We start from the raw sequence: 15,943 nt of genomic DNA on the forward strand, positions 1-15,943 counted from the left end.
ATCACATCACACCGGTATACATGCAAAGCAGATATTTTGTCATTCATTTTTGTAATGCTGCTATGTATCTCCACCTACTGGTCTGCTGAGGAACTGCACCAACATTATCTATGGTTCAGGGAAGGCAGAAGTGATCAGGGAAATAATAATGCAATAATGCATCTCCCGCCCCTTACTGAGTGGGCAGGTGGAAAGAAGATTCGGTTGGCATTTGATGACAAAATGCTCAGACTGGAAAAGGCATGGAGCCAATTTTTGACAGCAGTGACATTAATCAAGAGTAAGAAACAACACCTATTCAAACCTTCAAAGCAAGATAATAATAAAAACGCAGACTGGTAGAAATGTCTGTGGTTTTGTCAGGATAGACTCAGAATATCAGAATATACTTAAGAATATTACTTCAGAGATAGACTTTGATAGCTTTTACCAACATTTAATTTGTGATTAAACAGAAACCCAGAGACAAAACAAGGGTCCTGGTAAAATGCAACAGGATGCCTTATCTCCATCCCATGGTAGTCACAAACTAAAATATGTTGTATATTTCATGTTTTTGTATAGTAAATTCTGTATGAGATGCTAAATATTGCCCAAATGATAGAATATGGTTTAATGAGAAATATAAAAATCGTATATACATACTACTACAACCACACACACACACACACACACACACACACACACACACACACACACACACACAGACTGAGAGGTTTTAGGCTATTATTACTGCAGGCCTATTATCAGTGTTGTATGGACCCCAGTGGCTGAAGTCATAATTACTGGCTGACACCAGCTGTCTGCCAGTCATACTGTGGTTTTTTGCGCCTGCTGCCTGTTCTTGAGAGTTTAATAACTCCCTGCGGCAGTGGTTAAATAATGTCATTGTTTAATCTCCACAGTTCTCAGAGAGACAGAAACACACTGCCAAAGAAAGGTTTAAGGTAAGTGGGACGCACACATACAGCTACACTCTGTCATGCACTGATAGTTTGGCACAGTCTCTCATTGCGCACACACACACACACACACACACATACACACACAGAGATACCATTGATTAGATCCTCATTGAATGATTGTGTTACTGTAATCCTCATCATCCCTGTCACTTGTATTCCAAAAATCCTGCTTTAATCCCCTCAAAATCTCACTGGGTCCCACTGGCAACATTTTGTTTGTCTTTCCACTCATTTAAAAATATTGTTACTGGGTAACACTTTATTTTTATCCTCATTATTTAGCATTTAAAAGCAGTTTAACATTTATTAATAAAAGGTCAACAACTCCTGTGAAGCATCCATAACTGGAGGCTGGTGTATATAAACACATTTATAGATGACAATATACTATAATACAATAGTATTATTAGTAGTAATATAAAATATGTCTTCATAGGAGAAGTTATAATTGTTGAAAATAATAACAACTTTTGTAAAAATGTCCTAGTAACTACTGTATATTGTAATGTGTTCTAAAATGTATTATATGTTTGTATCATGCTTATAGATGATAAACAGGGTTTAAAATAAAGTTGATTTTTTTTTATTCTTTCTTACTTCTTTTCATAACTTTTCTTTCATTTGACTTTGGCTACTTTTATGTGTTCTCTGTCAGATAGCATTTAACATGACGTTCCCAAATGTCCTCAGAATTTTAAACTTGAATACTGTACATTGATTCCAATACGTAAAAATGACATACCTATAATGACTGACGGTTTCTTTATTTACCATTCATAGTGACACTAACTTTGTCCTTTGTCTGTGCAGTTTTAGCGGTGCCTCCCAGGTTGAGGAGGAAGGGAAGGAGAAAGGGGAGAGGAGACACTCTCATACTATTCTCAGTATGACCGACTCGCTCAATCTTCCACGGCTGTCCTCACCCACCTCCCTGCCCCGCACCTCTAAGACCAGTATGGGTGAGTTTGAACACATGCACACACACACACACACTTAAAAGAGCACTGATGAGAATAGCGCTATCACTACATTATGCATTTCATGTATAACATCGCTAACTGTCTTTCCTTTGACCCCTCTGCTCTCTTTCCAGTGCCCAGCCCTGTCGGCGGACCTCCGAGGATGACTCGATCCAACAGCATCCCAACACACGATGCCTCTCTGGAGCTGTACGGAGCGTCTCCGCTGGGCAGCACGTTGTCGCTGGCTGAACGCCCCCGCAGCATGGGAATGGTTCGCTCCGGATCCTTCAGAGACAAGGAGCCCGACGAGGGTGAGCCCACTGAATTATTGTGATACCTGTAATACAACGTTCTGTTCAGTGTTGTTGTGCAACTCAGTTTCTAATTGGTTTATTTTGTTTCTCTAATTGTTTTTCACTTTTTAGTTCATGGGTCTGTGCTCTCTCTGGCGTCCAATGCCTCGTCAAGCTACTCCTCGGTGAGTGTGGGCGGCATGCAGAACCAGGTAGCTACACTTCAGTATAAGATTTGGTGTAAAGTGTAGTTACATGGGAGTGTGATTAGTGCTTTCCTCTCGTTTCACACTTTAAATAGACAAGACTTTCTCCCTGGGTATGCCCGATATCTTATTAGTCTCCTCTCCTCTCTACTCCTCTCCTTTTGTCTTATCTAACACCTTGACTCTTATTCCCACTGCTTTCAAAGGCTGAAGAAAGGATTCAGGGAGAGGTAAGTTAGCTCTTGCTCTTTCTTCTTCTCTGTCTCATTTCTGTCCTTTCATCCATCACCCTTATCTCTATTGTCTGTGGGAGAACAAGTCTGTCATTCATTTCATGGGCAACATCCACTCCTAGTCACTTGTGTAATCTCAGCCAATGTCAACTTTAGTAAGCTTGTTTTTTTGATAATGTAACATGCCTGTTTTTCCTTATAGCAAATACGTAAGCTGAGGAGGGAGCTGGAATCGTCGCAGGAGAAGGTGTCTAACCTGACGACACAGCTGACGGCTAACGTATGTACTGTTTGTCTGCTGCCTTATTTATCATTAATAAATGGTGCCCTCTTGCATAAAGCACCCAAATTACTTATTTCCTTTTGCAGTAGCATCAAAATGTACTCTTAAAAAACATACAAATTTAACTTAATGTCTTTAGCAAATATTCTTAAATAAATAACATTGTATCCCCAAGTGGATTTCAACTCTCGAAGGAATTTCTTAAAGGGAATTTTCCATCTCACAAATCTCCCTAGCAATATAAAAAAGAGAAAATACCTTTTAATCAAACAAAGAAACAATACATAAGACGGCCGGGGACTGTCAACCAAGAGAAAACATCTGCTCTGTGTAACCACACTCTTATCTATACGAATGACATTTGCCATAATTAAAGGTACAATGTGCGCCCCTTCACCCCGAGGCAACAAATTTGTAATAGCCCCTCCCTCCAATTTTACACCCTATTCTTGTCACTCGTCTTGATGAACTGTCCACCTCAATGACATCTACCCTGAGGCAGAGGTAACTGATACTCATAAAGACATCACAAGTGTTGAACAAGCGACAGCAGGCAAAAAAAGAGCAATGTCAGGGAGCCTTCAACCGTCTTGTATTTTTTGTTTCTTACTGCTTAATGTAAAAAGATGTACATAGCACATCAAACCTTGTTCAGATTATGTTACGTGTACCTACCTTATGTGTACCAGTTTATTGCTGATGGAGTTAAGCTTTTGATTTTTCTTCAAGTCAGTTGATCCAGACCTTTAAAGGAAAAGTCTGATGGTATTCTATATTTTTCTTATTTTCAACGTATCACTTTCAAAAACCAACAACAACAACAACAACAACAACAATGAATTGATTCTAGTAACAAGTATAATCTGTGTGCCAAAGCTTAATATACCTCATTCCTCTGTGAAATAGAGCTCGATTGTTGTCCAAAAATATTAAAAACACATCAGTGAGCCACACTGGGTGACATATTCCGTTATTATGATGAACATGGGCACTGTAGTTTATTTTTCCCCACATACAGTACACCGCCCTGCTGCCAAAAATACTCACTGTTTCACAAAATTCACAACTAAAAATACCCCATCAACTCTGGAAAAGGAAAAGGAAAATATTAAGCCTTTTATAAAAACTACACTGTATATTCATGACCTGTTTTTAAAGATGCGATTATTGCTAGCCAGCCACAAACAATTTATTTCTCACACAAGGCAAGATATTTACCCTTCAGATGAAATAGGAAAGATACGCACAGAGAGAGAGATTTAAAATCCAAATTGTGGTATGTCAGTTATAGATCATTTCTGTGCATTCTCAGCACATTTCTTATCCATGTGTGGGACCTGAATAATGCTAACCTCCTCCTGAACCTCTCCCCAAGCCACTTAGCTTTGGCACACGCACACGCACACACACACACACACACACACACACACACATACACACACACACACACGCACACATGCACACGCACACTCACACACACACACACACACAGGTGCCTTTCTCTTTCTCTCCACTCCACAAGGTTGTTTCTGTACGACCACCCTGTCAGCATTTCCATTGGTCCAAGTGCAGCAATACAGCGCAGCCATTATGCACGGCTTAATGCAGCACACATAAATCAAGTGTGTATGTGTGTGCGTGCGCTCGCGTGCGTGCATGGGTGTGTGTGTGTGTGTGTGTGTGTGTTTGAGAGAGAGAGAGAGAGAGAGAGAGAGAGAGAGAGAGAGAGAGAGAGATTTTTTTCATACTGTTTGACCTTATGTTGCGAGGGCAGTGAATCGGCAAAACAGATGCATGGCTCACAACATGATTATGTGTGGGATTTATGACTGGGCTGTATGCATTATTTTACTGTATTAATAATTATATAAAGGAGAGGGGAAAGTCATTTTCCCTTCCTGCTCTGGGCTGAAGTGTCTGTGTGTGTGTGTGTGTGTGTGTGTGTGTGTGTGTGTGTGTGTGTGAGAGAGAGAGATTAGGGAGGAGGAGAATTTTCCACAGGGGACATCCTGTTCAGCCTTTGTGTGTTATTCAGCCTTTTAGCACCTCATATACAAGCGATAAAGGGGCAGAGGAAATCTATTGAATCTCTTCCTGTATAGGGTGTCAATTTTTAGTTTCATTATTCTCCCTATACTTTATCTGTGTCTACATGTAAATTATGCTGTCCGTGTAATGTGATAAATAATAATTTCCTACTTTAATAAATGATTGGGGAAAACACAAGTTAATGATTTTGTCTTTCATCTTTTTCAATCAGGCAAATCTGGTGGCCGCCTTCGAGCAAAGTTTGCAACTGATGACAACTCGGCTGCAGAGTCTGTCAATAAGCCAGGAACAAAAGGTATCGTCACATCCACACTTTCAAACACAAACACTCACAAACCTGAATTCCAGCTGCATTCCACCATTGTGACCGTCTTATTATGAGCATTCAGCTAAGAGCAGGCAGCGTTGTGCCAGCATAGAGTGAGGTGACTTTGATCACAGTCTGCGCTGAGGAGCTGAATTTAGGTTAGAGGCCCAGGCTGCAGTCCCACATGGTGACTTAGTGCGAGAAGAGGATCAGTGAAAAACAACCTTCACTTTAAGCTGTATGAAAAGTGCAATCAGCTTGCACGTGCACTCTCACCAAACATCGCATTCCTGCATTCTTCAGCCTTTGTATCTGTTTTGCTGTGAATAAATTGATCAGCACTCAAGGCAGTGTTCAGTGTGCGCATAAATGTGAGGAGTCTCTCTCAGTGCTTCATGCCTTGCTGCTCCCACTGAAAGACCCGTCTAGACCGCTCCAGAAAAAGTCTTTGTTGTTTGTGCCAGCGCACTGACCTGTGCAGCTTAGCCTGGAGCTGAGGCTCTTTAACCTTGAGGAGATGGGCCGGGCAGCTCTATTTAGAGTGGAGTGGCATCGACTTTAGCACACAATAAGGGGCAAAGAGAAGCTCTGTTGTTCTGTACTCTTTGTCCTTTTGAACTGTTAATATCGTGAGGACGATCAAGCCCACCAGGTGTATGAGCTCATATGGTGGGTTTGAGTTGTAGTGCTTAACTAAAACATCAGACCATACTACTCCTTCCCAAAAATGTAGGAATGTATCCGTTTTTATTTTAAATATTGAAAACAGTCATAAATTGGATAAAAAATGTAGTTTTTCAAAATAAGCCAAACCATTATTTTCACATCAAAATCAATCTTTATTTGTATATGTGTGTAGTTAAATGCTACATTGCTATGGTCTGAGTGCAATAGAAATTATTTGCAAAATGTGTAAAAGAGAAATTTAGAAAAATATAATAATACTGGTATTATACATATAAAAATGTAAACAAGTTAAAATAGAGTTAAGTTACAGTTAAAATGTATTTAAAAAAAGAATCAACAAGAATAAGAATAAAGAGACATAGTAGCACTGAACTGAGATGAGCATGAATGAGGTATGATGAGTGAAGTGGTGATGAACTATTCATTTCTTACAGAAATAATTAGCAGGTCATTTGCATGTGTTTTTAACTGTCTATTACCAGAAGAATTTTCTGAGCTGATCTATCTTGGAGGAACTAATTAACTCTATATTGGAAAAAAACAAACAGCTTTTGATGATGATAATAATATGAATGCATTTTATTTATATAGCGCTTTACAGAATTTTTTAAAAAGAAATTCACACACTAAATATAAACACACATTAATCAAAAATTGAAAAGCAGCTCTAAAAAGGTGAGTTTTGTGATTTGAACATGGACAGATCGGTGCAGTCGCGGATGTGTTTGTGGAGAGAGTTCCAGAGGGAGGGGGCAGCTATGGAGAAGGCTCTGTCACCCCAGGTCCGGCGCTTGGTCCTGAGTGGTGGAGACAGAAGGTTGGCATCAGAGGAGCGGATGCTGCGGTAAGGAGTGTGGTTGTGGAGCAGGTCAGTGAGATAGGACGTTGGGTATGGTTATGGACGGCTTTGTGAGTGAGTAGAAGGACTTTGAATTGTATCTGTCGTGGGACAGGGAGCCAGTGGAGGTTCTAGAGGACAGGGGTGATGTGGTCACGGGAGCGAGAATGGGTGAGCAGGCGAGCAGCAGAGTTGTGGATGTACTGGAGTTAAATAGGACTTTGGATGATGTACCGTAAAGAATGCTATTGCAGTAGTCATTTCTGGATGTGATAAAGGCATGGATTAAGGTTTCGGCAACAGAGAAGGAGAGTGATGGGTGTAGACAAGCTATGTTCTTTAGGTGAAAAAAAGGCAGTCCAAGTGATTTATTTGACGTGGTGTTTGAAGGAGAGGTTGCTGTCGAAAATAACTTTGAGGTTGTGGATGTGTTGGGAGGGAGACAGAGTGGAGTTATCGATGGTGAGGCTTAAGTTGTGAGTGGTTTTGGTGAGGGATTTCGGACCAATGATGATCATGCCTGATTTGTCAAAGTTAAGTTTGAGGAAGTTGGTCTGCATGATGAAAAGTTTAAACCAGTCTGCTTCTTTAAAAAAAAAAATGGTAACATTTTCACACAGCTCTGAGCTCAGATAAAAACTGATCTATCCCAACCCAACTCACTAACATTTTTTAAATGTGTGTGTGTAGGACACAGAGCTGGTCGAGCTGAGGGAGACCATCGAGGCTCTGAAGGCCAGGAATGATGAAGCCCAGGCTGTCATACAAGGAGCCTTAAACACCCCGGATAATATGAAAGGTTTGGAGATGGACCAGTTGATCTTTCTGTTTCCTTCGGTCTCTCTGCACAACTGACTGTGTCCCTGCACATTTGCCTCTTTTGATGTTGACTTTTCTTGTTTACCAGACGTGCGGATTCGACGTCAGAACTCATGTGAGAGCATCTCCAGTCTCAACAGCCTGACCAGTATGTCGAGTGTGGGCAGCTACAAGGACCAAGATGCCAAGAAGAAGAAGAAAAAGAGCTGGGTAAGAACACACGGTGCATGTGAGGCAATGTTTTACTCTCACAACCTGGTGTTTGTCTATGCTCAGTTCATTTCCCCTAGTGACAATGACATACTAGTAAGTATGACCAGTCTCTCCCTCCTCTGTGTTGTGTTATTTTCTGTTTTAGGTCTTTGAGGTGAGTGTAATCATTTTGTCCCTATAAAGCCTCTATAATTTTCTGTCATTCATAGCATTATGGACTATCTAAAACTACAACGCAATTCTCAAGTACCCTTCATCTCTGCACATTGACCTCCTAAGCTACTGATTGGCTGACTGTTCTGTGAATATTAAATTTGAATGGATGGCTGCAATTCAGTTAGAGTGGCAATCTGCAGACATGATGGAAAATGGAGTTCTCAGTTTAATCATCAAAATGTATTAATTGCGGTTTCTCTTCATTTACACCATGCTCCATATTGTGTATTTTGTCTTTCATTAAAATGTTGTACAACCTTACCAAATATCCCTTACTGACCCAACAGCAGGGTACTAAATCTGCAAAAATATGCACTGACTACAACTTTGACCTATTTGCAGAAAATGACTGGAAGCCAATCATTTTGGGAAATGCAGTTATTTGTTTTCTTGCCAAAGGTTGATACCACTCTCATGTCTGTCCAATACATTTTAGCATTTAGCTTAGCATATAGACCAGAAACAGGGGCAGACAGCTAGCCTGGCTCAGTCCTAAGGTAACAAAATTCACCTACCAGCACATTAGTTTAATCCATACAAAATTAAAATGTTAAAACAACAGGTTGTGGTTGGGAGGCTGAGTGTGCTGTAACTATTTCTTGGCTGGGTACAGTAACTTTCTGAGTCTACACTGGTTGCCTAGTAACCTCACGGTTATGACAATACACCAGCAAGTGTTTAAGTGAACTTTAGAGGTACTGGTAGACAGATCCCTCTCACTCACGGCAATAAAGTGAATAAGCATTTCCGAAGATAACGAACCACTCCTTTAATGTTTAGCATGTGTCAGATTAACAATCCTAACACCTCCTTCTTTTTTGACTCTGAATATTGGTTCAATTGTCTGTCTCTCCCTCTCTCTCCCTGCTCCTCTCCATCTGTGTAGCTGAGGAGCTCCTTCAACAAGGCGTTCAGCATTAAGAAAGGCTCAAAAACATACTCAGACATCGAGGAAATTGCCACCCCTGACTCCTCAGCTCCCAACTCCCCAAAGATGCTCCATGAGGGAGGAGAAGAGGAAGGAGAAAAACAGCCCTCATCCCTCAAAACATCGGCCTCCGCCACCTCTTCTGTGTGAGTACACAAACACCTTGCTCCATCTCTCAGCTCAATAGTGAGATAACCAGTTTAGCCTTCATGGGTGTCTTGCCCTGATGAGTGCATCCTGTCCCCTCCAGAATCATGGAGACTACAGAAGAGGGAGACAGTGAGGAAACGGCGGTATCAGACTTGCGCTCAGAACTCTGGGTGAAAGAGAGAGAACTGACAGACATCCGACTGGAGGCCTTAAGCTCTGCACATCAGCTGGAGCAGCTTCGAGAAGCCATGAACAGCATGCAGGTTTGTTTTGCCTGTGCATGTTCAGTAACGTATTTACCTGAAGCATAAGTATAAATGGTGCATTTGTGTGTTAATATAACTTGATATTGAAGTTTTTATCTTGTTATGTCCTAGTCAACAGTTGAGAACCTGAAGGCAGAGAATGACCATTTGAAAACAGGCTCTGGTCCCACCTCTTCCACTTCCCAGCCTTCGGGCCTGGCCTCTCTCCTGGGGCCCTCACTGCGGCAGCCGATGAGCATGTCCCTCACCAAGTCATTCAGCCTCAGTCTGAATGATTGTAAAGATCCAGGTAAGAGACACACGGAATTTCACCTATTTTCAGCTCACGCACAGGCACAGTAATAAATAAAAGTTCTATTTCTATACGCCGTTCATCCTTTTTTTTTCTTCACTCTCACAGACGTGTCTCCTGCTGACACGTTAAGTGTGTCTTCCCAGAGGGATGAGGTGTGTGCACGAGTGCTTGTCCGCATTGGAGATCAAGCAGAGGTAAACACAGAGCACCTTTAATAGACACAATATCCAATAATGTCAACAGCTTTATATCGAACAGCTGGGAGATTGTGCACTCTTTCCCTCTCTCTGTCTCTATAGGACAGTAAGCAGCAGCAGGAGTTCTACCTGGGCTCAGTGATGGTCAGTGCGAGAACTGACTGGTCCTGTCTCGACTCTCTAATAGCTAAGACCTTCAAGGTAAGTCAATGTCCTTTTTCACTGTGTAGACTTTTAATATTTATTATTTTATTTATTTGTATTAGATGTATTCGATATTATTATTATTAGATTAGTGGTTTTAACAAATAGTATGCCTGTGATGAGATAGATCACTCCTTACTTCTTTTCGTTTTTTGCCAGGACTACCTAACTCAAGTGGACCCGACTACCAGCCTGGGTCTGTCCTGTGATTCGCTGCACATGTACCAGCTGACCCAGGGAGGGCAGAGGGTGATAGGAGGGGACAAACCTCAAGCCTCACCTTATCGTTGTCTCAGCAGTGGTTCAGCTCGAATACTTGTCACTTTGAAAGGTTAGTGAGTGTCCTCGACTGATAGTAGAAACCATACTAATAGTTAAAATTGTGTATAATCCATTTTCATTTGGATTGATTTCCTACCCTCTAAGCAGCCGCTGGTCTCAGTTCATTTTAGTACAATGTAAAACTCAACTTTGAGAGAGTGTTTTAGAGAGCTGCTATTTGCCTTATTTTATTTATTTTTTTATCTATCTGATGTTATGCTTTTGATTTGAAAGTACACATGGTTTGTAAATAAAGTGCTAAAATATGTCCCTGTTTTTCACATACCATATTTACAAGTGTTTAATAATGAATACAGTATAAATCCAATTGCTTCTCCTCTCTCCCCTGTGTCTGCTTCTCTCTAGGTCTCAGAGAAAAATGTGTTGACTCACTGGTGTTTGAGACTCTGATTCCTAAGCCGATGATGCTGCACTACATCAGCTTGCTGCTGAAGCACAGGCGTCTGGTTCTGTCTGGGCCCAGCGGGACAGGAAAGACTTACCTGGCTCAGCGTCTGGCCCACTACCTCCTGCAGCGCAGCCGGACGGACTTGTCTGAGGCCGACCACGAGACCTGTCTCCTCGGTTGCAGCACTGCCGTCACCTTCAACATGCATCGTCAGTCACAGAAGGTAACACATGACTTTGGATTTTTGTGTTTTTTCTACACATATGGATTTCTACACACAGACATTTTTATTTAACCTGTCTTCGCTTTCACAGGAGTTGCAGTTGTATCTGTCCGACCTAGCAAATCAGATAGACAGAGATAGTGGAGGAGAACTGCCCCTGGTTGTTATCATAGATGACATCAGCGATTCAGCAGCCACCACTGAGCTTGTTAACGGAGCACTCACCTGCAAGTATCACAAATGGTAAGTCACTTCAAACAGTTACGGTATTTCACTAAAGAGTTCAAATAAGATGTCATTGAGTTACATGATTTCCTCTGTTGATGTTTCAGTCCTTACATCATTGGGACAACCAATCAGCCTGTGAAGATGACATCGAACCACAGTCTGCACCTTAGCTTCAGGTGAGCACAAAGCCAGGAAATGTTTACAATGCCTCTTCTTACTTTTATTACATTATTAATTACAAAATTAAGCTATTATATACAGTCAGTAAAAGTAACATTGACCATATGACCACAGGATGGTAATGTTCTCCAACAACGTGGAACCAGCTAACGGGTTCCTGCTGAGGTACCTGCACCGTAAAGCTGTGGAAGCCTACCAGGAGAAGGAGCAGGACTCAGCACGCCACCAGGCTCTCCTCCGCGTATTGGACTGGATCCCTCAGCTCTGGTACCACCTCCACACGTTCCTGGAGAAACACGGCACTTCAGACTTCCTCATTGGTGAGAGACAGTGGCCGGTTAAGGCAGAAGCCAGGAAACTGGGGGGATAATTGGATCTGGAACAGGAAATCAATTAACATGAACATTTGCTTCCCTCAGGTCCTTGCTTCTTTCTATCATGCCCAGTATCAGTGGCAGAGTTCAGGCAGTGGTTCATCGACCTGTGGAACCACTCCATCATACCATACCTGCAGGAGGGAGCCAAAGATGGCATCAAGGTGAACATACATACAGACATCCTCCAAAGTGTAACATAAGTGCTAACAACAACAAGATATTCATTACTGTACCTCTTCGTCTATCTGTTCTCTCAGGTGCACGGGCCGAAGGCAGTATGGGAGGATCCAGTGGAGTGGGTGAGAGGGACTCTTCCTTGGCCCAATGCACAGCAGGACCAGTCCAGGCTCTTTCACCTACCTCCCCCCAGCATAGGTCCACCCAGTGAGGAAAAGAAGCCCCCCAAAGATACACCTCCACCCAGCACACTGGAGTCAGACCCACTGGTGAGAGTGACGTTTTGTGTAAAGATGGGGTACTAGTTAAGGGTCAGATGTCAGTTAATCAGCTATCAGCAGAAAATTAACTGGAAAATATACTTGATAATAGACTAAGGGGGTATTTATTTATTTTTTATTTAAGGTTTTGTGGGCATTTTATAGGCACTAAACAGTCAAATGAAGTTCTTATTTATTAAAAGACTACACTACGGTGTTGCACAGAAAAGCGACACAGCTGAAAATTTGCATTCCAATGTTTTCCAGACATCAACACTCAACATGTGTCAAAAGAATAATTCATCAAAACTTATTTAGCAGCACATATTACAAATCAGATGAACTGTGGCTGGGCTCATTTGCGTACCGTGCTGAATTAAATAAATAGCGGAGATGAAGAATGTTGCACCCTTTTCTGACAGGTTTATTAAATATTCCACCAAACCTTGGCTGGTACCAGTCTCTCAGATGTGAGAATGTACTACTTTTCTCTGTTTTCTATCAATTTGAATTTATATTTGTTTTGTTGATGTGGCAAAGCCAAACAATTATCACAATATTCAGAGAAATGTTCAACAAGTTAAGTTCCTTAGTTGCCATAATGACTAAGATGCATTTCAAGAAATAACCCTGTAAAAACAAAACATGTCTATTAATCTGCCTCTCTCTCTCCTCCTGCTACCCAGATGGCCATGCTGTTGAAACTCCAGGAATCGGCCAACTACATAGAGTCTCCAGAGCGGGAAAGCTGTCTGGATCCCACTCTGCAGGCTACACTCTGAGAACAACATGCAACTGTCGGTCAAGCTTTGGAACTATAGACTCTTTATCATGACTCACGCAGCGGGTGCAGTCCCAATGAGACTTAAAAGACTCAATAATTAACTGTGTGCTCAGTGAGCAGCTACAAAGCTAATTGTAAAGGATCTATAGAGAGAGTGATTATGGACGAAGGGCTTGCTCTGCCCTGCTATCAGAAAGACAATTAAACTGCTTTCATAGGAAGCTGTGATGATCATGTCAGGGAAAGACTTGTCTATTCTCTGCCCTGAATTTGTTCCAGATGGGTTGTTGTTGAATCTGCAAGTGCATGGTAACCGGAATAGTATGATGCAAAATATTACCTATAATCCTATTGACTAAGACCCATTCTTTTCTTTTCTTTTGCTTTTTGACTGCCACGACTTTCACCACAAACTACCGGTGCTTACTGTTACTGGTTTTCTTTGAAGTCTTCACTTCACAAAGAAATTCACCTCAGAAGTAACTCTGATGTCTTCAAAAGTACGATCATCACTCGACATCAGCCAAAAATGCACTTTATTTTCTACTTGTGGTAATTGGATTTTAGGAGGCTGTGTCAGTGACTGTGTATCAAATGGGAATCATGCAGTTCATTAGTAATTCCTCTAGATGGCAGCATCTACTCCTGCCTCAGTGCTCTCCTGGTGTGCTTTCTGACTTATCAAAGGTGCTCGGTAGCACAACTATGAAAATGGCCTTTAATTATTTTTTTCTTTTCAGTTCAGCCATGGTGTCATTAATGGATTGAATATTAGAACTGTGAAGCTGTAAGAGTAACATGCATGGGCGAATAATGAATGCAGAAAAATAATCGGTTTTAGGGTCAGTCTGTGAAAAAAATGTCATCATCGGTGGACTCCACCGGTAGTATCCACTTGTTTCCTCTAGTAATATACTGATATAACCACAGTAACTGGCATTGACTCTAGTCAACATACTGTATTGTAAACACACAAAAAAACTGCTTGTTTATCTAGTCTGTCCAAACGGCCTACCATTTCTGGCTATGCTTGCATATATTCTGTATTTAGATATCGGTTTTAAAACACAAATTTCTCTGGTGATAGATGAGGATACAGCTTTAAAAATCTTGATTTTGTAGGATTTTATACTGAGTGATGTTCAACGATCATCTGTACACAGCAGCTCTAACATGCCATTATCGACAGCGGCGTTACACTTCTGTCATCGCTATTTTGATCATTCATCATCCCACAAGGGGAAGTGGAGAAAAAAACTGCCATCAAGTGATAAGAATGTGTACAAAAAACATTTTCCTTCCTCGTTGCATTTGCTCTTTATATCTTTGATAGCATCCCTTTTTTCAAACTGTAGAAATCAGTTTGCTTCTCTTGCTTTATTTTAAGAGTTACCGTAACAGTAAGGGATGGGGGTAAGAAAGGTTGAAACTCATTGTGTCAAGTGGCTTCCTCCTATTTCTTTTCTTTGTTTGTTTGCACATAATATATGTTAGAGTACTAGATTACAGAGAGTATTTATTGCTCACATCTTGACTGTTGTGTCATGTGATGAAAGAAGAAAGCATAAAAAGATGTCTAAGAGGAGGAAACTGTAGGTAGTAGAGATATTCTTAAACCTCTCAGCCCTGTGCCCCTTTGACCCTGAAGTACCTCAGACTGCCATATTCTGTCCGGATGTTCCTCTACTGTTCAATAGGGTGCTGGTGTAAAGTAGAGACATGATGCCTAAGTCTATCTGTGCCTAAAACACAATTTGGCCTAAAGCTGCTTTCGAGGTGCTTTAATCTACCACACGGAGGCCTCTATTCAGAGGAAATATCATCACTTCCTCTTACCTACTCTGATGTCACTTTAATGTCATCGCCTTGATGCCCAGATCTTGGTGGATTGTGGGTTATCAATTTTAACCTTTGGCATGGTGATAAGCTGTTAGTTAAGATGGTGTGTGTGTGTGTGTGTGTGTGTGTGTGTGTGTGTGTGTGTGTGTGTGTGTGTGTGTGTGTGTGTGTGTGTGTGTGTGTGTGTGTCAGTTAGCTCTGCAATAGATGAGAATGTGTATCATGACTGGACTGCTTGCATGCAGTTTGACACCATTTTAAACTTAAGCGTGAAAGACTTGACATCTTTGTGGAATTGCCTGAGAGTTTGGAAGCAGTGTAAGAACAGATATTAGCCTGGAGATGTAATGTGGATGCATGTAGCCCTGATATGCTCCTAAAGTTTCGTTTCATTGGACCTAACACACTTAACCCTATCACAGGAGGGATTTTTATTAACTGGATATTTTCCTCTTTTCATGTTGTTTTTAAGAGCAGACATTTGTTTTTCTTATGCAAATATTTGTAAAGGTTTCTTTCTCTTTTGTACATGACATCACTATTGTAAACACTGTAAATAGTGCATCTGCGACAACAATCACTAAAATGTGTAGAGATCAAAGAGAAGGTATGGCCCCTGTATGCAGAAAACGGCGTCCTCGTTGTTTTTATTGTCTTCCTCCAGTGGGAAGGAGCACTTAAAAGGGGGCCTAATAATGGTTGTATGGCATGTCTATAATCACATCAAATCCCATATGTCTAACAGTGAACAATGGACACAATAAAGTCATGCCATTCGTCACATCACTACCTGTCTTGGCTGTGTTTACACGATGATATCCAGTAGGGGGCGCTAATACTTCTGTATACCATATTATCTGTTGCGCTTTTTGTACACGCAAAATGTTATTTGGAATTACTTACATTTATTCGCGTGCACATGTGGGAAAAACGTGTACAGTAAAACAAGCCAGGGTCTTCCTGCCTGCATAGGTTACAGGTCCTAACAGAGATGAGGATGTGACTGCGGTGGGGAGAGGGGGTCTAAATCAGGG

At 41.3% G+C, this 15,943-nt stretch overlaps 1 protein-coding gene across 12 annotated transcripts in view; it reads left to right on the top strand.

Moving 5' to 3' along the window:
- LOC116058557 (neuron navigator 1-like) overlaps positions 1-15,695 on the top strand; it is a 90,128-nt gene extending 74,433 nt beyond the window's left edge. For 5 of the 12 annotated variants that reach the window (XM_031311428.2, XM_036008311.1, XM_036008303.1 and 2 more), the window contains 23 exons: positions 906-947; positions 1,776-1,924; positions 2,059-2,238; positions 2,353-2,432; positions 2,633-2,656; positions 2,862-2,939; positions 5,203-5,286; positions 6,689-6,829; positions 7,514-7,622; positions 7,731-7,852; positions 8,958-9,145; positions 9,250-9,412; positions 9,527-9,704; positions 9,816-9,904; positions 10,010-10,108; positions 10,271-10,442; positions 10,799-11,064; positions 11,156-11,307; positions 11,397-11,468; positions 11,587-11,792; positions 11,892-12,010; positions 12,107-12,295; positions 12,973-15,695. In XM_031311428.2, the coding sequence (XP_031167288.1) occupies positions 906-947; positions 1,776-1,924; positions 2,059-2,238; positions 2,353-2,432; positions 2,633-2,656; positions 2,862-2,939; positions 5,203-5,286; positions 6,689-6,829; positions 7,514-7,622; positions 7,731-7,852; positions 8,958-9,145; positions 9,250-9,412; positions 9,527-9,704; positions 9,816-9,904; positions 10,010-10,108; positions 10,271-10,442; positions 10,799-11,064; positions 11,156-11,307; positions 11,397-11,468; positions 11,587-11,792; positions 11,892-12,010; positions 12,107-12,295; positions 12,973-13,068 (2,998 nt within the window). In that variant the 3' untranslated portion in view covers positions 13,069-15,695. The remainder of the gene's footprint in view (positions 1-905; positions 948-1,775; positions 1,925-2,058; positions 2,239-2,352; positions 2,433-2,632; positions 2,657-2,861; positions 2,940-5,202; positions 5,287-6,688; positions 6,830-7,513; positions 7,623-7,730; positions 7,853-8,957; positions 9,146-9,249; positions 9,413-9,526; positions 9,705-9,815; positions 9,905-10,009; positions 10,109-10,270; positions 10,443-10,798; positions 11,065-11,155; positions 11,308-11,396; positions 11,469-11,586; positions 11,793-11,891; positions 12,011-12,106; positions 12,296-12,972) is intronic. The other 7 variants (XM_036008306.1, XM_036008308.1, XM_031311431.2 and 4 more) reach the window with 7 other exon arrangements.
- Positions 15,696-15,943: the final 248 nt, after the last annotated feature.

The sequence above is a fragment of the Sander lucioperca genome, chromosome 12, assembly GCF_008315115.2.
Source record: "Sander lucioperca isolate FBNREF2018 chromosome 12, SLUC_FBN_1.2, whole genome shotgun sequence".
NCBI classification, from domain to species: domain Eukaryota; kingdom Metazoa; phylum Chordata; class Actinopteri; order Perciformes; family Percidae; genus Sander; species Sander lucioperca.